The sequence below is a fragment of the Globicephala melas genome, chromosome 4, assembly GCF_963455315.2.
Source record: "Globicephala melas chromosome 4, mGloMel1.2, whole genome shotgun sequence".
Classification (NCBI taxonomy): Eukaryota; Metazoa; Chordata; class Mammalia; order Artiodactyla; family Delphinidae; genus Globicephala; species Globicephala melas.
The window spans coordinates 11,147,306-11,173,475 of record NC_083317.1 but is presented as its reverse complement, the minus strand read 5'-3'; the positions used below and the strand labels follow the sequence as shown (position 1 = coordinate 11,173,475).

At 44.5% G+C, this 26,170-nt stretch overlaps 1 protein-coding gene across 1 annotated transcript; it reads right to left on the bottom strand.

Annotated features, from left to right (window-relative positions):
* Nucleotides 1–10,934: 10,934 nt before the first annotated feature.
* ATP5PO (ATP synthase peripheral stalk subunit OSCP) lies at nt 10,935–20,146 on the bottom strand. Its single transcript, XM_030880823.3, has 7 exons — nt 20,037–20,146; nt 18,790–18,840; nt 17,682–17,792; nt 14,845–14,974; nt 14,016–14,128; nt 11,416–11,502; nt 10,935–11,116 (listed from the first exon to the last, which is right to left on the bottom strand). The coding sequence occupies exons 1-7, from the start codon at nt 20,070–20,072 to the stop codon at nt 11,003–11,005; spliced, it is 642 nt and encodes a 213-aa protein (XP_030736683.1). The 5' UTR covers nt 20,073–20,146; the 3' UTR covers nt 10,935–11,002.
* Nucleotides 20,147–26,170: the final 6,024 nt, after the last annotated feature.

Below are 26,170 nucleotides of genomic sequence, written 5' to 3'. Positions count from 1 at the left end.
CCAAGACTCAGCTGGCAGTGCCCTGAGCCATGTTTTATGGGGGCCACTTAGTATTGTGTCAATATGGTTGGGATGTTTATTGCACCTGGAAAGCAGCTGTTTATTTGAGCTAGAGGAAAGGAACCTTCTAGAACTCCCATTTCTTCACCCTGCATTGTGTCAGTTCCAGGATATGTTTGTAGGTCACCAGGCTCAGCTAAGGTACATAACCTGCTATCTTTAGGAACCAAAATCTATTCCTGATAAGCATGGAAAACTCATGCCACATGAAAGATAGAAAACTTCTAATAGCTCCCTATCTTGGAAGCATTAAAACCCAGATGCCAACAGTTGGAAAGTCCCATGTCCGGGTTGTGGCCTCTCAGTAACACAGTCAACACTGTTAATAGCGCGCTGTTCATTCAGGGAGTCCCCATTCTGGACCAAAACACCATCCGAGGGGCTGGGAGGTGGTGAAGAGGGGCCTGCCGTTGTGGCTTTCACAGACTAATTGTAGATCTAACTTTAAGTCATTTGAATAACAGCCAGTGCTTGTAAAAATTCATCTCCACCTCCAAATAATTATTTCAGTGACATGCAGGTTCAGTCAGTTCCTCCACTGAAAGGAACCCTCTTTAATCTGGCCCCGGGGAACCAGAAAACACCCACATAATAACGTGTTCATCACTATGTGTGGTTGTCATATTTCAGGGTAAATTTGCCCCTAGTGTATGTCAGGGTGTTTTGTGAGTCATTTTTTAATATTTTGTTCTACTTTCTATACCAGCCTACATTGTTAAAATCATCTGAAGAGAGTGAATATTTAGGATTCAAAGCCCACCAAATAAACTGTTCAGAAGTGGGCTTACGTGGTCAGCCTTGAAAAAAGTTGAACGTTTCTCTGATATTTACTGAGAATTATCCAGTAACCAGGGTTTCTTTTTATGCAGTGGAAAGAATGCATATTTTTCTGCTAGGAACTCTGCTTTTGTACTTTTTTCGTTGAAAAGAATAACATTCCTATGCGGCGGTGTTCCTAAAACTGAGTTCCTTTGCATTTTTCCTCTCATACTCAAACCCCTTATTTCCTCCCATTTCTCTGTCTAAACAGAATGGGGCCTGGAGCAAAGAGGGTGATGCAGGAGCCAGAAAAGGAGTGGGTGCTGGTGGAGTCTTTGCAGTGCCTGGTTGAGGAACCAGCAGCTGCCGTTATACCCACTATCACCGCTAGGGGGCGATCTCCCTGTTGGGAACTTGCAGGTCCCACTGGCGGATCCCTGGGCGCTGGCTCCACCTACTGAAGCTCCCGGGCATTGCTCTCGTGTAAATCACGGAACGAACTTGCTGGGTCTGAGACGGAAGGGGTGGGGGGAGGGTTAGAAGCCGGCGTGAGACTCGAACCCAGCACCCCTGGGGTACCTGGTGACACCTTGCCTTTCTCTACTGCTGGGGTTGGGGCTATAAGGGGTTCTTAGCCTTCCTGCCTTTTCTGCATCTGCTTTGATGAAGGCCCCTGAGATTCATCCCAGCAGGGGCCTTAGTTGCAAGTCGGAGGTGTCCCCCCACTACTGGGCTGACGCGGGGCGGGTGCACTGGGTGAGGCGCCCTCTCCCCAAGAAGGGTTCTAGAAGTAAGGTCCCCTCTGCTTGATTGGATAGCAGAGTCTCTACTTGGAGACTGTGACTTCTGGGCTTTCGGATGTAAAGGGACTGTTGGGGCCATGCAGATCATTGCATGGTGTGTGTGTGTGTGTGTGTGTGTGTGTGTGTGTGTGTGTGTGTGTGTGTGTGTGTGTGTGTGTGTGTGTGTGTGTGTGTGTGTGTGTGTGTGTGTGTGTGTGTGTGTGTGTGTGTGTGTGTGTGTGTGTGTGTGTGTGTGTGTGTTTGCATGTGCACTGGGAGGAATGAGTGGATATGGGGATTGAACAGGAAAACAGGTTGGTCTGACCCTCCCAGAGTCACACTCAGGACCCGCTACATAATTTGTGGGCTGAGTGCAAAATGAAAGTGTGAGGCCCCTTGTTCAAAATTATGAAGAATTTTGAGGTGATGACAGCAGAGAATTAAACCAAGAGCAGGCCCCCTTAAGCACAGGGTCCCATGTGACTGCACAGGTTGGACACCCGTGAAGCTGGACCTGGTCACACTGTATTTTCAGTTGATTTTTGAAGCAAGTGGGGCTTCACCTTTGGCTTCTTACTTTGTAAAGGCACAGATGGTCTGGACCAATCACAGGGTACAGGACCCAAGCCTCTAGCTGACAGATGCGCCTGGTCTCCGGGCTCCAAGTCCAGGGCAGGCCATGTGTGCCAAGAGGCCTCCAAGCCTTTACCATTTAACCCACTGATTTGAAATAAAACCCTTCCTTTCAGTCGTTAGTCATCCACTGGGGGCTTGTCTCCTCTTTGCTGGTAGGACAGAGAGGCTTTTCCAGCCTCTGCCTTTCAAGTGACCATCCAGGTGATGGTAACAAGAATGGGGAACTGGCGGGGGTAGGGTAGTGCTCAGTGCCCCCTCCCCTGGGGCTGGACGTTGCACCTGCATCTCCACTCCCTGGAGAGAGGGAAGCCCTCTGCCACCCTGCCCAGGCTGGTCCCTTGCTCCACAGGTGTCCGGAGGGCTCCTGCTTCAGAAGGGCAGCAGCTTCCCAGCTGGGCTCTCCCCCATGGGATCCCATCCATGAGCAGGGTGATGTGGGGAGAGAGGAACGACCCCACTGCGTGAGTAGCCTCGAGTTCTAGAAGACCACGTGCCGGGGAGGCAGCTGACCACGGAGTTGCCCCTCCTGCCGTGTGGTTATTGTTACTTTCTTTCGCTAGTGTTTTCTAGCACTCGGCTGGATGCTCCAAAACCTTTGCACTTCTGCTTTGTCTTTGCAAATCGATTTCACTTCTACACACACAGAGCAATAATCCTGTCTATGTTTCCCGATTCTGTCTGGGATTATAAAGTTTGCTAAGTAAAAGTGTTGAAAGAAAGTTGAACAGAAATATCAAATTCACCTTGCATGGATTTGATGGCGTCGCTCTGAACGAAATAGCAAATTATAGCTTTGTTTCTACGTGTAGTGCCATCGTCCAGACTACTGAAAGTTCAGAAGTGTTTTCTAGAAGCATTTAATTAATATTGTGTCAACGTTAGTTTTCATGAATGAACATTTTGGTGTACATTTTACAAATCAACATCCTTATAATGTCATCTGCTAAATATTCACTATTGGAAAGTAGATATTCTAGCAAGATCTTTGGTAATGATATTTATTTTAACACATGCATTTAAAACATACATTGCCAATAGCCCAAGTGTCTTTGGACTGTAAAACCAACTTCAGATCTTGTCTGCTGAAGCCCAGCAGGCTGAGGTCTGTATCCTCCTGACCCACTTCTTTTACCCCTTCATAGCCCTGCCTAGATAGACAACTTGGCAATCAATCATACAATTCATGTCCTATTGCCTTTGCTACATCAGCTTTGTACCTTCACATCTATAGGTGGTCAATATATGTGTAAATACATGTAAACAGATGAGAATCTGCAACAAAAATGTCCTGTGTATGATAATCAGTTCTTAGCTTCTGATTTTCTGCGTTTTATACAGTTTCCAGCTAAGAAAAATGCAGAATTCCACTACATAAAGTGAAAAAGTTACGCTCTTTAAATGGTCTGTCCAGAAATCTCTGCTGTATGTTTATGGGAATGTCCATGACTAAATGTACATATAGCGTGTAAGAGGCTATGGTTAAATGTTGCATAAACTAACACAGATTCTGTAGTTATAAATATTTAACTTGTTATTGTAAAATGTGATTTGTCATTGAGAGATTATTTTTCTGTATGTATATGAGAGTATTTTAGGAATCTAATTTAAGTGCATAAAACTATAGAAAAAAATTAAAAACCTATCCCAGGAGTAGAAAATACTTAATCAGATTACTTGGGTTCAACCCAACTAAATTTCTTATATTAAAAAGAAAATCCGAGTTACATACGTTAGAAATTCAAAGAAGTCATTTTTGAGGGGCATAGAATGTGATGAATTTAAATAAAGTGGGTGGTGTTGTGATAAACTGATAAGTACCTTCTAGCCATGACCTTGGATGAGACCCAGGTATTTCATTAAACAGGTAGGACAGGAGGATTGAGAGCCTGTTTCCCATCAGATCTGTGTGATGTGCTCCAGAAGCTTCCATGGGTTCTGGCATATTGGTCAGGAATCTTGGGTGGACCTAACCATCCTTCTAGAGAGTTCCTGACGTGGGAGGGAGGCCACCCCCTGACCCACCCTGGCTCACCCTTTGCAGTTCTCTTCCTGGATAGATTCAGCACATCCCTTTGATGTTTGCGTTTTCCATGAAATTTCCTGGGGCATCCTCACCGTCTTCACCTATGGCACTGCTGGGTGGGTTGAAGGATGAAGTTTGGGGCTTTGTGGGTTAAGCTGTTTCTGGCACACAGAACAGGCAGCACAGAGCAGCCTCCTAGGTGCCTGTGTCCATGATGGAGACCCCTGGGCAAGAGGCCTTCCTCTTTTTCTCTGTCCCAGAAAAGGATCAGAGGTCCAGGCTACTTCTGGGGCACAGACTTTTTATACTTTGCTACCAGAAATGTCCCCGCAGGCCACCTAGGGAGGGATGGAATGCAAAATCCTGTGAAACTCAAGGTCTAAACCCCTGAGAGGTACATTCAGAGGTCATTTCAGGAGGTGGCAACCCCGTGAGTGCAACCCCTCCCTTAACAAGCTGGGAATGATGAAGTGGCGAAAATAGCCAGTTCCTGGTGATCTGGGGGTGTTGCATGTGGATCACCATTTGTGGAAAGTTGAGGGCCATGGCTTGAAAAGACAAATGGGGAGTGCGTGCCTTCGGTTTTCAACAAGTTGTGTGCTTCCTAATAATGTCAACCAACAGTCAAAGTCCTTTTTCGACATGCCTGAAATCGGCAAATGCTGGAGTCCAAGTGACCTCCTGGACTTCTGGGGTGTGGGGAGCTGTGATTTCTGGAAGCTTCCTGGAGTCTCTTGTCATATGAGTAATCTGCAAATCTCCTTGAGGAACTGTCCATGTGGATGTAACTGACTTTATTTCCAAACATGGAGCTGTTTAGAGATCTCTTTGTTCAAGGTGGCCAGGGAAGGCCATCTAAAGCCAGCCAGCAGAAGTGGACAAGCTCCGGTCCACTCACCCAGTGTGAGTCCTGACCTTCTTCCTGGGCACCAAGCCCTCGTGGCTGGTGTGGCAAGAGGGCTGTGAGTGGGAATGAGTCAGCCGGTCAACCGCCCTTTGGGCCCTGGTTGTTGCAAAAGTCTCGGGTCAAGAAAAGCCAGAGGATGTGGGGTCCTGCCCAGTAGTGACTGCTTCAAGCCATTCCACTTAGCCTTCATCTGTTTAGAAAAGAATGTATCAATCCTGACATGAGTCCTTTGTGTTTCCAGTGACAAATGGGTCACAGTGCTGGTGGCATATTGCTCCCCTTACAGCCCTGCCCAGGGGTGGGACTAAGCCACCCCTGATGGACGTCCTGTTGACTGTAATATACTTCTGTTGCCAAATAATGGTACTGTTTAATTTCCCATCAAAGGGAGACTATATTGTTTGATGTGTAATGTCAATGGAGTTCCAAAAATTACTAGACACTACTATAAATTGTAGAATTACATATTTGTCTAAGGTTTGATGAAACAGGGCCAAAACATTAGGTTTCTTTTTTGTTTGAAAGAAGCTGAGGTTACTTTTGCTGTCTGAGCATTCCTTTGGCACCTTATTTATGTAAGAAATGTTAAATTTTACTGGTCAAGATTATGATAACTGAGTTTTTTTTTTTTTCCTTCTTTAAACCAGTAGCAACATCAATACAGATGGCTATTCCTGTGTATCTTGAATCTAAAAAGAAGAATCTCTTCCAAACAACTCTTTGGTCATTTTGACCTGTATGGTTTAAATTCACATAGTTCATGAATAAAAGGAGAAAAACCAACCCTGTTACAGTGGATTGATTTGGGTTCTTTCTGCCCCACCTCCTTTCTGAGCAGACTGACAGCTGTGCAAATGGCATCTCTTTCTGTGTGTTTCCTTTTCCCACAGACAAGGCTAAAGTTGTGGAAGGAAATTTATGCAAAAAGAAACATAAAAAACCAAACCAAACCAACCACCCTTTCAACACCCCCCATGTCTTCTTCAGACAAATGTTAGCACAAAGTAGAAATGGATTTCCTGTACCAAGTACTTCTGAGAATTTCAGAAGTTCTATGTTGTGTATCATGAGACATGCCAGGGGATATGAGGGGAAAGCAAAAGTGAATATTGTCTTACAGAGACATTCAGAGGGATTCCTCGGGCTTTCCCCAAAGAAGTTTCCAACACAAAAAACTCCACATGTTCAGAACTTTGACTTAACTCTGGGTCGAATTAGCAAACCAACACAGAATTTTATTGTAACCTAAATTTCCATGGGAAAGCTCTAGTATTTTCTTCAGTTCTGGTTTTAAGGTAATTCCTCCTTATTTCATCACTGATTTATCTAAATATGATCAAATCCCTTAAATTCACTGGTTGGCTTGGACACTAGTTGAATTATTATAGCACATTAAAAAGACTGATTCTGAAGCAACAAATCTTTGCCTTTTTTAAACCAGTAGGCCCCATTTTTGACAAACATAAAAAATCTTAGGCCATTTTCTTGGTTGTTATTTGAAGTTCTAAAAATAAATTAAACGTCATTGAAAAACAAAGAAAATAAAGTACTTTTTCCGAACTACACCTAGTTTTCTGCGAGATTGACAAGGTCCCCCTTGGTAGGTGGAGTGAATCACTGGTATGAAACATGTTGAATAATTGCCTATTTCACTACATTTAGTAACCAGCATAATCAAGGCAATATTTTGTTCTAGAATATCTATTGCTTTCCTTCTAATTACAGAAGTAATATTTGTTAATGCAGATCATTCAGCAAACACAGAAAAATACAAAGGAAATAAAATCACTTAATGGGGTATTCTTCCACACAAAAAAAATGTTAGCATTTTGATGCACACTCTTCCTGTTATTTTTCTGTGCGTGTGTGTGTGTGTGTGTGTGTGTGTGCATTGCATTTTAGATGCTCTTGTACTGTTTATAACCAATAAACTTGAACAATTCCCTTATGCAAGGCCCTGTTCAATTACACAATTTACATAAATCATCTCACTTATATTTTGATTGCTTTCTTTTCAATCAGATCTATATCTATATCTATCATCTATCTATATCTATCTATCATCTATCTATCTATCATCCATCTCCATTCTTCAACAACTTGATTTTTAAGAACTTCATAGTATCCCATTGCCTGAATGTATTCCAGTTTACCCTAATTTTTAAAAAGAATCATGAATGGTTACATGTTGAGGCTGCTTTAAAATTTTCACCGTGGTAAAAAAGTGCCGTGAAGAATATCATTGTCCACAGATCTCTGGGTTAATCTCTGATGACCATGTAAGGCAGTGTTTGAAGCATGTCACCATTTCCCCCCATTTCTATGCGCTTAATTTACAGGGAGGTTGTTGAGTTTGATTCTGAAGGATATGGGCAGTATTACCCCCAAAGATATTTTGTCTATCAGCCGTCACGTATCTTGGAAACTTGTGGTTTGACAGGGGTATGCAGTGTGTGATGCCCTGTCTGGTGCAGTGTGAGCCCTGCTGCCATCAGGAAGCAAGCCAGGAGGAAGGCAGGTGAGTCTTGGCGAACCAGAGTGTTGGCTGGGTTACAGACGCAGCTACTGAGACTTAGAGACCCATCATCCCGTGGCTTCAGTGACAGGTTTATTCTCCTTCATGTTAACCGCCCAGAGGTCCGAGGTCAGGCCTGGCAGGGCCTTGAAATCACTTAGCTTTTACCTTGAAGTGCAGCTGCTCCAGCTCCCGCTGTCTCGTCCGCATCTAGCCAGAGGGAAAGGGAATTGTGTGCCTGGTTCTCATGAGGTCAGTCGGGAAGGCACACACATCATTTCCTCTCCTCTCATCTGCTGGAACTTAGCTCCGTGGTCACATATCTCAAGGGAGGCTGGTAAATGTAGTCCCCGGCTGGGTGGCCAGATGTCCAGGTGAAAGTTAGGTGACTGGATACTGGGGCCACACACCAGTCTGAGTACTCCCGGCTCCTGGGAAAGAACCGCGGAACCCAAAGTGGTGTCTCTGTCAGTGGACATGTTAGGTGATTGTGGAGCTGGTTTGCCAGGAGGAGGCCAGATTTTCAGCAACGTGACAGCCAGGAGGGAAATGTCATGGCAGATGGAGGGCACATTGATCTGAGCCCTAGGATGTGGCCCTGGGTCCCTCATTGCCCTGCAGGACTTCCTAGCTGCCGTCGTCCTGCCCCTGCCCACCCAGAGGTAGTTCTGGGAAGAGAATCAGTTTGCTGTCCAAACACTTGGAGGGTGACCAAGGAATGGGCGCCTGCGATGGCTGTTGTCTGGACCACTCTATCTTCTCTAACAAGACCCACAGGAGGGAAAGTGTAGGGGAGAGTTGACCCGGGTTAAGGGGTGAATCGGGAGCATCTTAGGGACAAAGTGGGAAGGGACACAGGGACTCACCTAAGATTAGCTTGGCTTGTTGGCTCCAGTGATGAGGGACCATGTGCCAGGGTGTGGCCAGTGACAAGCTGGAACAAGCACAAAATGGGGCAGAGGTGGGGGCAGGAGTAGTGAAGGACCTGGGCTCTGGGACCTGTCCCACTAGCCATCCAAGCCCGTGGTCCTGAGCAAATCTCTAAGGCCCCTCCATCTCTTTCCTCATTTGTAGAGTGGGGTGATGTCTGTCCCACCTGGACCACAAGGCTGTTACAAAGCTTAGTAAGATATACATGAAATGGCCTTGAAAACTGCAGAGCATCCTTCACTTAGGGGTGTTATGTCAGGATTAAGGGCATTTTACTGGGGAGAGACTTCCCTGGAGGACCGATGGAGCGAGTCATCCTAATGATCTAGTAGGAACCAGGAGTTCTGAATGACTCTTGAAGACAGGAGAGTCTGGCAGGCAGAATGACTTGCCAGATGACCTTGCTTGAGTGACTACTACCTGTCAGGTGCAGTGTTTAACCCCCGGGGTCAGATGGCCCAGAGATGTCAGAGGCCTTTGGACCTTAGTAACCAGCACCATTTGCTGACACCTTTACATCTGTGAGACCTGGTACTAAGCTCATCATAATCTTGCTTCACTCTCGCAGCCACTCAGGGAGTGGGCATTACTGCTTCTTCCATTTACAGGGGTGGAAACCGAGCCTTGAAGGTGGGATGCTTCATGGGTTGGAACAGCAGAGCCTTGCACATACACCCCCCAAATGCCCCAAGATGCGTTCTCAGTCACCTCGTCTACTGTTGCAGAGAGCAAAGCAGTGAACATCACAGGACTCACCGCGGACAGCATGTCATATCCCCTTATGAAACTTCCTGTTGAACGAGTTTTGTAAAGTGGTTATTACTCCCGACTAGGTCACTCTACAGTCTGGGAAAGGGTTACTACCCCAGTGAAGTAATACATTCACTGTGGGTGCAGATGTTATAGTCCTGTCAGGATGTATTTTATGACCTCAAGTGTGGTGGCTGCATGTACACCAGGTTGTGTTTGAGATATCTCTTCGGGCAGTTTCAGGATAATTGTAATTATCAGAGAAGCAAAAAGATTTATTTCAAGTTTGGCTCCCTCAGCCTGGCTGGAAAGGCCTTAATTGGCAGGACCAATGGGCAGAAGTTCTGCCACACATCAAGGACTTGCATTTATTTATTTATTTACATTTTTGGCTGCGTTGCGTCTTCATTGCTGCATGTGGGCTTTCTCTAGTCGTGGTGAGCAGTGGCTTCTCTTGTTGCAGAGCACGGGCTCTAGGTGCACGGGCTTCAGTAGTTGTGGCATGCAGGCTCAGTAGTTGTGGCGCACGGGCTTAGTTGCTCCGCGGCATGTGGGATCTTCCCAGACCGGGGAACAAACCCGTGTCCCCTGCACTGGCAGGTGGATCCTTAACCCTTGCGCCACCAGGGAAGCCCCAAAGAGCAGTGACTTCTAACTATCAGTGTACCTTCCATTGGAATACCTGCTCCCAAGAGGGGAGAAAATCCTGTGATTCCATTCTGTGCAGACACTCCTGGCCATTCCTTGGTTCAGAGGACATTCTCGGGGGCTGTGCACCCGGCTGGCTGAGAAAGCTGCCATTCCGCTGCCTTCCCTTGCGAAGTGCACAGCTCTGATGGGGACCTCTGTGCTCAGTGGGGTGAGGGAATGAATGCTTGTTAGCAGAGTAACTGCTTTTAGATTTTCTAGATTCTAGACTAGAGGCATCTTTTCGGAAATAATCTCTCTGAAAGCTTTTACAGAAAACATTACTCCCTTTAAAAGTAGGATAATGTGGAGGGTGGGACTGTAGGCCAAATCACTTTGGGCTCAAACAAGTCCGAATGCACACGCTGGAAGTACTTGTTAAGAGTTCAGCAGGTGAGCACAACCTGGGCCTATCTGAAGGACTCTGTGCAGCCCAGTCACCCGGCTGACATGGGACCCCAGGGGCACAGCAGTAGGGGCTGGCCCACGTGCTGCAGAAGCTGCAAGAAGCGTGAAGCAGCAGAGGAGGAGCAGCTGCCAGTGTCTGACCAGCGTGGGCTCAGGGACCACTTTCAGTGTCTGACTAGAGATGGGCCCCAGCACTTGAAACTTGGAGATGACAACCGGTTTGCTTTACCTTAACTCCACGTGCAGGCTCAGGCCTTGAAGACAAAGGAAATGAGGTAAGATACATGAAGTACTTAACAGTCCCTGGTATAAAGGTTAACTTTTTCCTAAGGGATACAAGCTTCCATAAATTCCTAAGAATAATCGACACAAACTAAGTTCCAAAGGGCCTTTTAACCTTTAAACTAAGGGGATTGTGAAAGATGTAAAAATAAGGCTCCCTATATTTCCACTTTAAAAGACAGCAAACATAGTATATTCTGTTCAGGAAGCATTTTATTGTTGCTCCAAGTTTAAGAACTTTCACTTTTAGGAAATCAACACTTTTAGAGAATCTCCCGCATCGCTTTGCTCAGCTTCTGAATCTTGGTTTTTGCAGACATATCAGCATATTTCTCTCCAATACGGACAATCATTCCACCCATGATTGATGGATCAACCTAGGAAAGAAAATAGGTTGGAAATGTGAAAACACATTGACATTTCATTAATCAAAAAGAAAGATGAAAAAGTGCTCTGAAAAGTCTACGTGCTACATAACTGTAAGCGGTAACAATTATATCTAGAAAATGACAAGTCAAATTGTGAATGGACTCAATAATCATTTATATTGAATATAAATATGAAGGTTCTACTACAGGCAAGTTTTTACATAATCAAATCTAATTTTCCACTTTCTATAGCCATTTTAGGTGTCAAACAACCTGAGGAAACGTACCGTACGTAATTAAAAACCTACCTTAACTTCCAGTTTCAATACTTGGCCTTTACTTAGGAAGCTCTTCAGGACTGTTTTTAATTCGGTAAGAGTGGCTTCATCTAAAGGCTAAAAAAGGACAAAACCATCCTTTAAATTTAGATAAAGCAAAACAGAAAGTTACTATAGTTGAAGGAGAGAAAAAACATCCCTCTGGCAACGTATCACCAAGACAGGCCTTGTGAATTCCTCTCTTAGATATCTGAGGACCCATCCTGGAGTTGTGCCGCAATGGTCACTCATCAATGCTGGTGTCGGGGTGTGCAAAGGCCCTGCCTCACAAGAACACATGGGCAGCTCACACTGGGAGGTTAGGTTCACTTACTGCCCATCTCTGCTCCATGGTACTAGCAGTACAACTTAGAAGTAACGATTAGGGGAAAAACCTGAAGTTTATAATGCCTGAGGACAGGCCTCTCCTCCGCGCAGCTCCCCCGGGTGCAGCCTGAGTCTATTATTCCCTTGGATGAAAAGCTGCAGTTTGACCTGGAATCTGCGGGTACCAGGAGCTCTGGCATGCCGCTCCACTCTCTGCAGCTCACAGAGAGCCCGGGCAGGCGGCTGGCTCCTGAAGTCAGTACAGCTCTGTAATCTTGTTCCTACAGAACAAGTGCCCTGACCATCCAGACAGCGTTCTCTCCTTTTTGCCCCAACTTTTACCCCTGATTGGGTGAGAACGGCAAATGTTGCTGAAGGAGCGGCATTTCACCTGTCACAAATCCTACCTCCCAACCCACACACCCAAGAGTCCAAAAGCTAGCAAAGAAGCCTTTAAGCTCTGCAAAGATCCGACAGTGTCTTTTGGGGGGTGGTGGTGGGGAAGTCTATCAGTGCTCCATCAATCATTCGCTGAGGCTCTGAGGTTAGAGAACTCAGAAGTATACGCCCCACCTTCTATTCAGACACATGCTGCGTGCTAAGCACCCGTGTGTGCCAGGCATTTTATGCCACCATCTCCTTAACCTGGACAACTCCGGGAGGTCAGGAGTTATTGTTCCCATTTTACGTGCGGGAGAACTGAGGCTCACAGTGGTTAAGAAGAACTCACCTGGGCAGGAGGGATAAATTGGGAGACTGGGATAAACATATACACACACATATATATATATATACCTATAAAAAATAGATAACTAGTAAGAAACTAGTGTATAGCATAGGGAACTCTACTCAATACTCTGTCATGCCCTATATGGGAATAGAATCTAAAAAAGAGTGGATATATGTATAACCGATTCACTTTGCTGTACACCTGAAACTAACACAACATTGTAAATCAACTATACTCCAATAAAAATTAATTAAAAGAAAAAAGAACTCACCTAAGGTCCCATCAGCAAGTGAGGACTAGTGCCAATATTTGAAATCAGTCTATTTCTAAAGTCTGTGCCCCTAGTCATTAATCAAGGTATATATATATATATATATTTAATATATATATTAAAAATATATATATATATATATATATTTAAGGGTGGAAATTATTTACCCGGGAGACTCAATGTCAAAAACATTAGCATCAGTTGGTTCTAAGAAACTTACAAAATCATGTCCTTGTAATCACTGAAGAATGACCTGCACCAGTGCTTGGCCATGGGGATGGCGTGACCATCTGGCCAGGGAAGCCTGGTCTGAGCTCTGTGGTCAAGGAGAACCAGTGCAGTCACGGTGGGCTCTGGAGAACATTTGAGCTATGCTGACTCTCAGCCAGGAATGTGCTTTGGGGGCACCAACTACTGAACTACAAATGTACGAATAGGTACTATGTGCCAAAATGTCTCCTTCACATTATGCTCTTTTGGAGAGTTAGAATATCTTTTCAACACTAGAAATGTTAATCTAGGTGAGGTCAGGTGCTGCGTATCCCAAGTAAATCTACCATGCTCTACTGATAATTAAGCCCCACAGACTGTTTTCCTACCTTGACTGAACTACAGTGGGAAGAGAATACATACTTAAGACAACAACAACAAAATTAATTCTGGGGAGGTAGTGCAGATTAAGGAACACGGACTTCTGAGAGAGAGGCCTGTGTTCAAATCCTAGTTCCACATTCTGTGACCTCGAGCAAGCAACTTATTCCCCTGGGCTTCAGTTTCCTCACGAGTAAAATGAAGATAGTAACACTTCTGCTTCACACAGACCTTTGATATTAAAATAAAGCACCCAGAATAGTGTAGGTTTCAAAATTCAGTCCACTTCAGCGAGTCAGTAAGACCAAAGGGCCCTTCCGCCTTACCCCTTCCCACTCACCACCGCAAAAGATTAGACACGCATTTCAGTAAACTACGTAGTGTGATATTTACAAAATAACTTAAACCTTAAAGGAACGTAAACCAGTATTTCCCGACACATTTTTAACTCAATCTACACTCTTTATGAATAATCACTGGTTAGGGAAGCACCAAGAAGACACGCTGGCCCTTGCAAAGCAGAGGTGCACAGAGCTGGTATAAATGAAGCAAACCGCCCAAGTGCCAAGCCGCCTGTCCCGATTTCTTGATTTTAGCCTTTTTCTTTTTGTTCTGCAAAATGTGACACAGGGGATGTCAAGGCAAATGCAGCAGCAACAGCCCGTCACCTACAGATGCGGTGGTAACTGTGCAAGACACTTCTCCCCGGTGGACACTCATCATGGTGGAAAAGGCAGAAATGACCCCAGCGGTATTGTTCAAGCGACCATTTTCAGCAAGCAAACCTGGGAAAGTAAAGGTATTTCACTTAAATCAGGTCATTCATGAAACATTATATTCACCTCAAACGCAAACTTAGATTTGTGGCCTTAAAATTCAATGTCATTTAAGAATGTGAATGGAGAAGACACAACTTATTTAAAAAGAATATGCAATGTTCAAAAAAAAAAAAAGACTGAACAAACAAGGATTTAAACTTGTAAGGGTGTGTGTGTCTTACATGGATTTGCAGTAGATTTCTTGATACGGCTTTCAATCTGATTTTCAGGTTTATGCCACAGATACCAGTGTTGGCCATAAATCCTGAAATTAACACGCTGTCTATATTCACTACACGCTTTCTTTGAATTCTGAGTGATCATGGGATTTGAAAAGCAACTCAAATGTACTAAAGAATGCAAATGTCTTCAAGGACAGGGGCACAGCCACTGGTTACAAACCATTTTCTTGGTATGAGTCCCACTGGTCTCGTCCATGGGTTGAAACTGTGCAATCAGACATTCTTGCATCTTAATATCCTTTAGACAATGCTCCTCAAACTTTAACGCCCAAACAATTCACTTGGGGAGCCAGTTAAGATGTAGATTGTGACTCAGCAGGCTGGGGGAGACCAAGATTCCTCACTGCCGAAAGGCAGGCGGTGCTGGGGCTCCTGGCCCATGCAGGACAGTTTCAGTAGCAGAATTTTCAGAGACTTCAATAAAAAACATCTAATACTTACTGATCAGGTTGGACGTGAGGGGAGAAAACTTCTCTTTTGCTGTCATGTCATTTAGGCTTTTCATTTTAATGGAACGCTTTACATAGGGATTCATGACAGAAGCAGCCATTTTGGGTTCCTTCAAGATTTGCTAAAAGTACCAAAAAAATAACTTCTTAAACTCTTTAGGCCATAAATGATCCTAGCTGCCGTACACATATGTTCTGATGAATCATACATTTCATAAATAAAATTAGCACTCTCAAAGCACATGAAGGGAAGCTTACAATCACAAAATTTTCTTTGCTTTTAAGATGATTTTACACAGGATACAGTATTTCTTGAAAATACTTAAAACCACTTTAATGAAGTTTCTTAAATTTATTTTTGCCTTTCAAGAGAGATTAAAGAAAACCTAAGCAGCCAAAAGATTCAATTCACCACCTATTTTAATGTACCTACTATGGGTAATGCTCTAGTTTTTCCCATGCTAAGAGGGCGCTAATGATGCCCACACTCAAGTGTAGACCTGACAAGATGTGCTGACTGCAGGCGGCCTCCTGGCCTTTCCCTCTCAGGCTGACCCGGATTCTGTCCTGCCCCTCAGAGAGCTCAGGAGAACCAACCCAGCGCTGTGCGGGAGCTCTGGGGCTTCCAGAGCAGCCTCAGCCAGTCTGGGAGGAAAAACGGCCAAAAAACGGGAGTGCAACTACCATGAGAGACACAACTTTGTCTCCGCTATGTTACGTCACCAACGTCTGGTCAGTGATCACGTGCAGCTTCTGCTCCCCTGAGTGTCAGGCCAGAGCTCCAGCAAACCAACGGCTGTTTCCATTTGGGCATCTTTCAGTCATGAACCTCTATTAGCCCCTCAACCCCTCTGTCAGCACCCTCTCCTGGGCTCCTGGACAATTTCTGTCTCTGATCCTAGCTACCTGCCTACACTGCCATCTAATGCTAAAACTTCAACTTGAGCGACCCCAAAGAAACAATATTTTTCCATAAAAACTGCTAGCTTATACAAACTACAAGCATTCTGGAGTTGGAACCATACAGTTTTTCATGTTTCTTATCTGTTTTTGCTGCATCACCCATGGACAGTTAGTGACACCTGGGCAGCATATTTTCCTCTCAGTGCCAAGAAATGGCTGATTTTCTTTTATAAAGAGTCTTAAGGTAATGGCGTCCTCTCTATGTCTCCACGTCTTAACCGACTTCAAGTTTTAATTAAACCCCATTCTAACGTCCACAAGCCAGCCACTGGCCCCTTGGCGAGCACCGGTGCTCAGGTCTAAAGTGGGTGCGTGGGACGAGCGGCGGGCAGTCACCGTCACCTCCCGAAAGCCTGTATGTGACCCTGTCTGCTCCTGCTACCCGTCCCCCGAGTGTCTCCAACAGTAAGTATGATTCTGTGAGGGTCAGAACAGTTGACAGTACCAACTGAGATCAAAAGCGTTATCTGCAGAGATAGATGGACGAAGGGAGGAAAACAGAGCTAAAATTACTGTCTGTTAGGACAAAAGTTCCCACAAAAGCTCAAAATGAAAAAACGAACAAAACTTATTGTTCTATACAACTAGTCTGTGAAGGTTTTTATCCCCTCTAACAAACAGTAAGATTAAAAAAAAAAATCTTTAGAAGTTGTTTAAAAATTATAAGAAATTCTTAAAACATAAAATCAAAAAAAAGAACACAACTTTCTCTGGAGAGATTATATACTAGTTGTACATCCCCCTTCTTTAATGCAGAACTTACTGCTAGAGGTGGGAACTAGAAAGTACTGTACTGTATAGAGTACAGTATCTTTATTTCAAGCCCGGGATGTGAGTGAAATTGCAGCCCTCCGTCTCCTGTTGCTGACGACCCTTCCGTTCTCCCGTCTCCCACCGCCTCTCCCTCCTCCAGGCAGTAGCTCTTCTTGCCTGTTCCCTCGATGCCAGCCCCTGGATGCCAGCTGTTGCACTGTACTGCTGTACTTTTCAAGGTACTGTAAGGTTAAAAATGTTCTGTTTTTTGTTTGTTAGTTTTTATATATTTGTGTGAAAAGTATTATAAACCTACTACAGTACAGTGCTATACAGTCAATTGTGTTAGTTGGGTACCTAGGCTAACTCTGTTGGACCTATGAACGTGCTCTTGGAACGGAACTCGTTTTTATGTAGGGGACTTACTGTAAAAGGAGCAGGGGAAGAAACAAAATGTGTTAACTAGAAAACTCAGGGGAAACTGCAGTGGCGATTCTTCTATTTAAGTTACACTGTAGGCTTTTGTTAATTCAGTTCATTTACTCTTCTTTTCATGTTTAAAAAACGCGTAAAAATAAACTTTCCCCTGTAGCCTTGTGGTCTTTGCCAGTTCTCTATTATCGTCATGAAACTCTTGCACCTTCACTAATTTTGCTGCCCAGCGTGCTCTGCTCATTTTCTCCTCACAAAAGGCTTCATAAGGAAAATAAATTCCCAGTTAAACAAAATCATAATATATTCTAAAGACTGTTTTGGAAATACCTGGAAATACAAGCAAAGATTATCAAGGTGACTTTTTAATTCTCTTTTGAAATGACAATGTTTCTTAAATTACCATCTTAAATTTAGATTTTCTATTTCTTCTCTGAGCCCCAAATCTTGGTTCCTAATATTAATATCCTTACCTGTGTCAGTTTGTACCTATTATACAATAGGTTCAGAACGATAATACCCAGTATTATTACTATCAACATCATTACAGAAAATATGCTTTTCCTTTTTCTTGCAACTCTTTCTCTTAGGATACACCACATTAGGGATGCAGAGTCAAATATCTAAGCAAAATATATACAACGAGAACTTAATAAGTAGTGAACAGGAAAGGCTACTTACTGCTACTCTCAACAATTCCTTTTCTACTTGTTCCAGTTTATTCTGTTTAGATGCAGCAGAATAAAGAGCAGTGGCATAGCGACCTTCGATACCGTATACCTGAACAGGTGGCTTTAAAAACAAGGGTGGAGGAGGGGAGGAAGCGAAAAGGAAAATCAGTTAAGACAATACTACGGTATCAATAGCAGAAAGAAATATTTATAATTTTAAAAATACATCTTTTATAGCACAAAACAGTTTAAATATGTCATCAAAGAGCTATCCTGAATGACAAGTCTCAAAATGAGGGATGTTTCCTTGGCCAGGTCACTCTATCTGTGACCTTCCAATTTCTCACCTTAAAACGAGGGGTTTAGGAAACATGGTGTCTGAAGTCCCCTTCTGCTCTAACTATCTATAATTCAACTATGTTAATTATGAGATGAGCTTAGGATTCCTTTGAATTCAATAACTACTTATTCCAAGTTTGGGAGGTTTTAAACACTGATAGAAGGCAGTTTTGAACATGCTAGAACCAGGCAAACAGGTGTTTATGAAACATACACAAGCACACTTTTATACATTTCAGAGTAATACTGCAAATATCCCTTACAGAGCTCCATAAATGTTCAGTTTAATGGAGCCCTTTAGCAATTTACTAAGTGCCTGAGGCTTGAATTATTTTTTACAATGAACCACTGGCTTTTAAAACCACACTACCATCAGTGTATGACTACATATGCTTAGTGGTACTGTGTGATTGTAGTGGAAAAGCTGCGGCTTTGGATGAGCAAGATTTAGTTTCAGTCCAGCTTTAAGACTAAGTTGAATAACCTTGGGCAAGTTTTCCCAAAGTCTGTTTCCTTTTTTGTAGAATGGGAAGACCAGCTACCTCCCATCACTGTTATCAGGTTTTAAGAAATTCTCCTACTTAAAGGTTATGCATGGGCCTGTCCCACGGCAGGCATTCAACATTATTCCGTCCCCTAGCCCCTCCACCCCCATCATATTTGGGGAACCACAGATCATGCAGAAAGGTTTAGGGGTAACTATACAAAATCCATGCTCCTAAGTGTACTGCTGTCTGATTCACACACACTCATCTGCTTTACAATCACAAAAGACATACCCTCACAAGCTTGGCAAACGGCCTGACCACAGATGTACTGAAGCATCGCACCTTTAAAACAAAGAGAAAGGAGATCCAAATGAGACTACTTAAAGGGTTCCTGCATTTAAACCTGCAATAATAAACAGTAAACATGACTTCTAGATGATTCGCTTCTCATGTGTCCTTGTATCATCACATAGATTACATGAGGGTGAGCTGCTCTTTATTACCTAGGAGTAAATTTCCCCACTGGAAATCATTCCAGGTTGCTTGGGAAATTGCTTTTCTACTTCTAACTTCCTGGGTTACTAGGAATAGGCTGAGGCAAGCACACCACTACGAGAGAGAAAACACTAAGTTTGGTGAAATGTGTCTTCCAAAAATTTTTAACAAGATTTTCGGCATTTATATTACCACCCTCGAGCATGATTTTAATAAAAAGTGGGAGGATTCCAGGCATGATCTGCAAGAGATGGACCTTCTTAGAATCCAAATGCTATCTGAAAATACAGACGAATTCTTTGGGTACTCCAGCCGTCTGATGTGAGAACAGGCCCTAGTACCTTGTCTAGCAAAATACTACCTTGATATTGTTGAGATGGTATCTTGTCTATCAAGAGTTGGAATCCAGAGTTTAAAAGGCACCTGCAAAGGCACAGGTCACCTTCAGATAATTCCAGCTCTAAATGTACTATACCGGTTGTGAGGGTTAAAAGACTTTATAACACTTATGGAAAACTTACGGAAGCTGTACGCTGTCATGATATGTAAAGCATCGTGTAATATAAAGAGCACGAATTTTCTTTCCAGCTCTGTGGATTCGAATCTCAGCTCTACCCCTTATTGGCTGAGCAGCCAAGGACGAGTCATTTTAACTTTTCAGTCTCACTTTTTTATTAAAACGTGAAATGTGCTTTTACAAATATTCCTTAGCATTACTGGTGACCCCGGCCAGGTGTGACCACCACAACAAAGAGCGATCCCCCTTAACCTGTGCCCTTCAAACCAGCTGCTTCTCGAGGCTGTGCTCAGAGGACGCCAAGGTAGGACACGCACAGCCCCAAGCCCACCGGCCCGCGTGCATCCCGGGGGGAAAGCGGGGCTGCCCAGGCCGCCTGGCGTCGCCCCCCACTCGCCTGGCCCCGCGACCTTGAACGGCGGCCACGCTCCCCAGCTGTGGCCTGGAACCGTGGAACTTAGGGGTCTGGTACAAGTCACCCCAGGAGGGCTTCTCCCGCTGGCTTTCAGGACCTCCGTTCTCTCACCTGCAGGGAGAGCCCAGACACTACCGGCGCGGCCATCTTCTCCTGGCGGCTGTAGGTCAAACCAGAGTTGGCAAAAGCGACCAAGAGCGCACGCGTGCGTCAGCGTAGCCGCTCGGCCTGCTGGGAAATGTAGGCTAGGTCGTCAGGCCGCATGCGTAGGGATCTCCCTCAGACTGGGAGTTGTAGTCCTTAGAAGCGAGTGGTCAGGGCTGAACCCACAGGGCTGGGGATTGGGACTAGTGGGCTCAGACAGCACCTGGAGATGAAATTCTAGAGTTACTAAGTGACCCTTATTGTAGAATAGATATAGTGCCCTTAGCTTAAAATTTCCATGTAGATAAGTACGGTGGCATTTGTTCCATTTCACATTCATCACTAGCATCATTAGCGTGTTTACCCTTTCTTCCTACCACGCTAAAAGGTGATCAAGCGCAGTTCCTCGCGCTGTATGTATATATAAACCCCGAGCCTTACAGCTCCAGCAGCGTACACTACGTGCCCAGTGCCTGGGCCGTGACTGCTCCTGCATACCTCTATCCCACGTCCGCCCCATCTCACCTGAGTACAGCGCTGACCTCTTGGTTTGTGCGGACGCGTGAGGTTCTGGTGTTTAAACACTTCCTTCTGGGTAAGGCAGAGTGATTATCTGAGAACCATACCTAAAAATAGAACTAGTGTTTGAGCAAGTGTGACATTGAAACTGAGAACCCAACACTAGCTTTGGCTAGTTTCTCTGCATTCATAAAAACAACCTATTTTCAACCCACTTCCCTCTAAATGGAATTTACTCTAATTTTCTCTTGTGTACAGAAGAGAGTTGGCTGTTTGTTGGAGTTTCCTGGTTGCAGTAATGGGGTCCTATGGTCAATTAAGATGTCTTTCTGCTCAGATCTATTACAGGAACACAGATTAAGTCCTTAATTTACCCTTTTCGAGTGCAGGTTTCTCATCATTACATAAACTTGTTAAAATGCAGAAAAGTAGAAGGGATGTAATTGCCCTCTTTTCGAACACTCAGAGTGTGTTGTCTCCCATTATTTTTTCAGATAGTAGCCTGGACTGCCCAGGCTTGAATCCCAGTCCTTTCACTGACCTTGGCCCAATTATATAACTTCTCTGTGCTTCAGTGTTCTAATCTATGAGTATTAGAATAGCACCTACCTTAGGGCTGTTAGGAAAAATGAACAAGTTGTATATCTATCTGTCTATCTATCCATCTATCTATAGATTTGGAACAATTGTCTGACAGATTGGCACTGAATAATATTCTCTATTTTGTTTTTATATTCTGTAACTTAATCATTCAATAATTTTGAACATAATTCAGATGGTTGCCTTTTTCTTTCTCTCCATTTTAAACAATACTTCATCTCCTGAGCATCTTCAGACACAAATTTTTTTTTCTTCTTCCTTAGGATAACTTCCAAATAGATTTCCAGAGCTGGCACAACTTGGCGAGAGGGTATGAGCACTTTCAAAGTCTTTGATGAATGAGGCCATGCTCTTTTCAAAACTTTAAACCAATTTATGCTTTCACTAGCAGTGCATAAAAACCCTTGTTTTACTTTTCTCTGCAAACTCTTTTGGGAGGCTGTCTTCAAACATGTCTAATGGAAAGTATATGCATTATGCAACAGATTTTATTGAGCACCTATTATGTGCAGGCAGCTCTTCTATACCCTGGAGGTACAGCAGGGTACAAGACAAGGTGCTTGCCTTCATAGACCTTATATTCTATGTGGAACCAAACCACAAACCCCATGTTTCCTAATGTGTGGGTGTTATTAAATGTAATTCAAATCAAAAGTTCTGGGGCCAAATATACTTGGAAAATTCTAGACTATCTCATTAATAATTAATTATAAGGAAGCGGTAAGGTTGCATAGCAACAGGGAGAGTCCCTCTATTTCCTTTGTATTTACCCCCATCTCACTTCAGCCCTTTGCATTTTGCCAAAATAATAGTTTGTGGTCGTTTGAATTTTAGGGTTTATCAAATGGTTGCACATGTATGGTTTCATTTTTATTTTGAGTCTCAGGATAACTCTAAGATGTAAGTAGTCTGGTACTCCCCTACTTTATAGGTGCTGAAACTTCTTGGATCCTGTTTGGGCAGCTCATCTAGGAAATGGCAGTTCTGGGTCTCAGGATGCATTTCCGGGTGTCAGATTTTGATGCCAGTGTACGCTGCTTACATCTTGGTGATCTGGACAGTTGGAGAAACACAGGAGCAGCCCTGATGCCTGACGCCTCCACAGTCAAGCCTCCCTCCACCTGCTCATGGATTCCTGGGTGTCTGCTGAAATCTCACAGCAAGCAAAGCCCAGCAATGACCAGCCAGGACCTCAGAGACAAACTCTCACGAGGGACCCTGACAGCAGTTTCCCAGATGGGGGACTATCGAAACTTCTTAAATGCAAGAAGAGAGAATTTGAAAGAAAAAAAGAATTTTGTCCCACAGAAGAAGGGAAAAGACTTAGCACTTTACTTTTATAGTGCTTTCCTCCTGTACAAACTAAATTGTTTAAAAAATAGTTATTTTAACTCTGAGGCTGACAGAGTCAAAGGGATTTGCCCAAGGCCACAGTCCAGGGCTACAGCGGTAGTGAAATCCAGACATCAAATCTCAGCTTTTTTGTTTTAAGCTGATTTTCAATTCAAAACAAATATATTTCTCACCATTTTATTTTCTCTTTAAAGGCACCATAGGCTGTCATGAAAACCAGCAGCGTGGTGTCATGAGACCCTCAATTACACATGTTTTAAAAAGTGAAGTGATTTTCCCCTTGACCCAGAAAGAACCTTCTAAAACTCAGAAATCTGGATGAAGGTTAATATGCAAAATGTTCACTGCACTCACTTTAAAATGGCAAAAAATTGGAAACAAATGTCTGAGCATAAGAGAATGGTTTTAAAAATGGAATATTGTGCAGCTGATACCGTGAAATTTTCGAAAAGTATTTAGTGACATAGAAAAATATTTAATGACACTGAGGAAAAAATTCCAAACCACATTGTGTATTTTTCTATAATGAGCACGTGTCGCTACCATAATCAGAAGAGAAAAAGGGGGGGCGGAATACCGTGATCCTGTCCCTTAACTATGTTCCCAGTAAAGAAGAGATCCATCCACTCTCTTTTCTGATAATGCCCAGCTTCTGACCTGCAGGGAAATGCTTCAAGTTGATGAGTTCCATGAGGGACCAGGCTCCAAAGTTGGACCAAAGGACTTCTAAGATTTCTTTCCAAGGTTAGCTTCAACTAGACTCCACCAGCCCAGGGAACATTTTCTTGAGCTTTGCAGAATCCATACTAAGGATGTTATCTTCAGGGCAAAGGGTGTTAAGATTTTCCCTACACATTTTGTTACACTGAAAGGACCCGGGAAGTGTTTGCATTATTCATATATTTGTTTATCTTGGAGGGAATTTCCATCAGTTTTCTCTTTCTTTTAGTTCTCTCCCCCTCCAAGTTTATTTTGAGAACTGTACACGGATACTTTACAGCAGACCAGAGCCACTTGCTGTCCTGGGGACCCAGGCTGGCAGCCCCGATTTAGAACTTCATAGGTAGCTTGTCTTTCCATTTAAACCTTAAGCATGGGAAAGTGACTTTGGTAGCTTTCTACACATGTCTATGGCGTTAAAGGGGGTTTAAGGCCAGTCCTGCCAATCAGCAGAGGCCCCTGGGCTGGAACTGATCTGGCTTTGAACAAGAAAAATTGTTGACAGTGGGGCTCCAGGTGCTGAGACCGTATGATTTTAAACTGTTTATCCTCGGGATTTGATGCATCTACTACAGAAGAAAAGAGTGAATAAAACACATGAAAACGGCTTGGTGATATTTTTGAGTCTTTGGAGAAAGCTGCGTTAGATGGGTCTGCAGCACAGAGCCGGGACCTGGACGGCGACAGAGGGAGAACCAGGTACTGCGGGAACCGGTTCCCCTCCCCGGCCACGGGCACCTTCCCGCCCCTTCTGCAGCGGTCGTGCCTACCTTGAGGCCTCAAGGTCACTGTGCGCGCTCAGCCTGGTCCAGGTTTCCGAAGCATCATCCTGACACTGGGGGGCGCCATCTCCTCACGTTGTCAACTCAGCCTCTGGCCTTGGAATCAATTTCTTTCCAGAGCTTTCGCCATTCAAACCCCCGTGTCACAGCTCACACAAGCAAGTATGAATCAGAGTATTGTGAGATTGACTAACAAACTGGTTCCTGAGAGATGCTCTAATCCGGGCTGCTTGTGTTTCGGGGCTCACAGTTTCTTGTTATTGTCACCCAGCCTCAGTGGGGAAGCCGGTCTTAGGACCCCCAGGGACACTCCCCCCTCCCCTCCCTCCCCTCCCTCCCCTCCCCTCCCCCTCCCCTCCCCTCCCCTCCCCTCCCCCTCCCCTCCCCCTCTCCTCCCCTCCCCCTCCCCTCCCCTCCCCCCTCCCCTCCCCCCTCCCCCCTCCCCCCTACCATGTTCCTTCCAGTCGGCGCGGGCCCCGCCTCCTCCTCAGCCCTCACACTTCCTGGGGCTGGTTCGGCGTTTGCTTCCACAGGCTTTAGAGACCATCGCTCGTGGGTTAGAGCGGACCGAAGTCTTTCTTATCAAAGTCCTTTTTCTTTCTGGGTTTGGGACAGTTCAGGGAAAAGTTATACCGTTCAATGGGTGCCGTGTTCCGGGAGGTGGTAATGACGGAAGGAACGAGCAAATGATAAATGCAGAACATTCTTCTGTTTGTTGATTTGATAAAAATGTTGACAGTAAACAGTGTATGTTTGGGGGCCTTTCTGATGTAATGAAGCGCTCCGCAGCTCCCATTCTTGCTTCTCTTTGGTGGTCCAGATGGGGCTTTGGGGGCGTGGGAGGCCCTGGTTCCCTGCGGTTTGGTCATTGTCTGCTGTTCCTGCAGAGGTAGTGCCAGGCTCTGCAGCCCCGAGGCCCGGCCGGGGTTGGAATCCCAGCCCTGCCACTCACCAGCTGTGTGGCTTGGGTGAGTCCCTTAACCGCTGTGCCTCGGTTTCCCCACCTGGAGAATGCAGATAGGAACCATACAGGTCATGTGAGCTAACCAGCGCGCCATGGAGTTGAACTGTTACTCTCCTCAAGACCATCTCTCTAAATAGCATCTTTCCATACAGAGGCAGGAGGAACACAAACCCGGGTCATTCTTCATTATGGAATTTTAATTCTTATTTTCATCTCCTTCTTGTGCTGTGGCCCAGAACGTAGAGCAGAGCTTCACTGTGGCTTCTGAAAGCTGGGAAATTGTTATCGTCAAAAGCAGCTCCTTTTTGAAGGAGCTTGCCTGCAGGGGGAAGGGCCATAGCTGGTGAGTCCCAACTGGGTCTCCTCATGTGGGAGGTTACAAGAGACGGACTGGTGTTTTTAGAACAATCGGCTCTCAGGATATACTGGTGAACAAGAAAGCATTGAACACTGATTACTTAAAAAAAAAAAGCAGTATGTATATTTGGTGCAAGTAAAAATGTGAGAATAGTGAAGGCTTTGTAGGAGTTTGGTGTGGAAAAGGAAATTGTTTGATAAAGAAAAAAATTATACTTTTTTTTTTTCTTTGCATAGTTATTTAGCTGTAGTAAAAGGGAAAATAAAAGTCAGGGAATGAAATGTATACAGACAGGAGGGGAAGCGCTCTCAGAACACGGGACAGTGTGTGGTCCAGTCAGATTTCGAAATGCCCAGTAGAGAGATGGGATCATTCTGGATCTCACAGTGGGATGCAGCACCCAACAAAGTGTTGATGAACCCTGGTGGCAGACCAACCACTGTGTCGTTTTTATCAATAAAGAAGCACACAGGGAGGAACGCTTACTTTGAGGTTCCTGGTAAATCGGGCTGGAGCTGTTTGGGGTGGTGCACTTTAGTACAAGGAAGATGGAGAAGAACAACGGCCAGTCCAGCCTCATGGAGCTGAGCGCCTGGGAACAGTGTACATAAGGTGACTTCAGAATAAAGGAGGCATTTTTCCACCTCCGAGTTTAAAGACAGCCACTGTCTCTGTAGCAAATGAATTAGTGTGACCTTGCAGATGGCCCTTGTGACCTGGAAGTGACAAGGAATAATGAGACTTTTCGTTTTGCTAACTGGGTACTGGGAAAGGAAGCTCAAGATGGAGTCAGTATTGCTAAGAG

Coding starts and splice junctions, on each gene's coding strand:
- ATP5PO (XM_030880823.3), bottom strand. CDS start 20,072: ATGGCCGCGCCGGTAGTGTCTGGGCTCTCCCTGCAG. Junction 18,841..20,036: donor TGTCTGGGCTCTCCCTGCAG/GTGAGAGAACGG, acceptor TTTGTTTTAAAG/GTGCGATGCTTCAGTACATC. Junction 11,503..14,015: donor GCACAGTTACCACCGCATCT/GTAGGTGACGGG, acceptor GTCCTTTTTTAG/CCTTTAGATGAAGCCACTCT.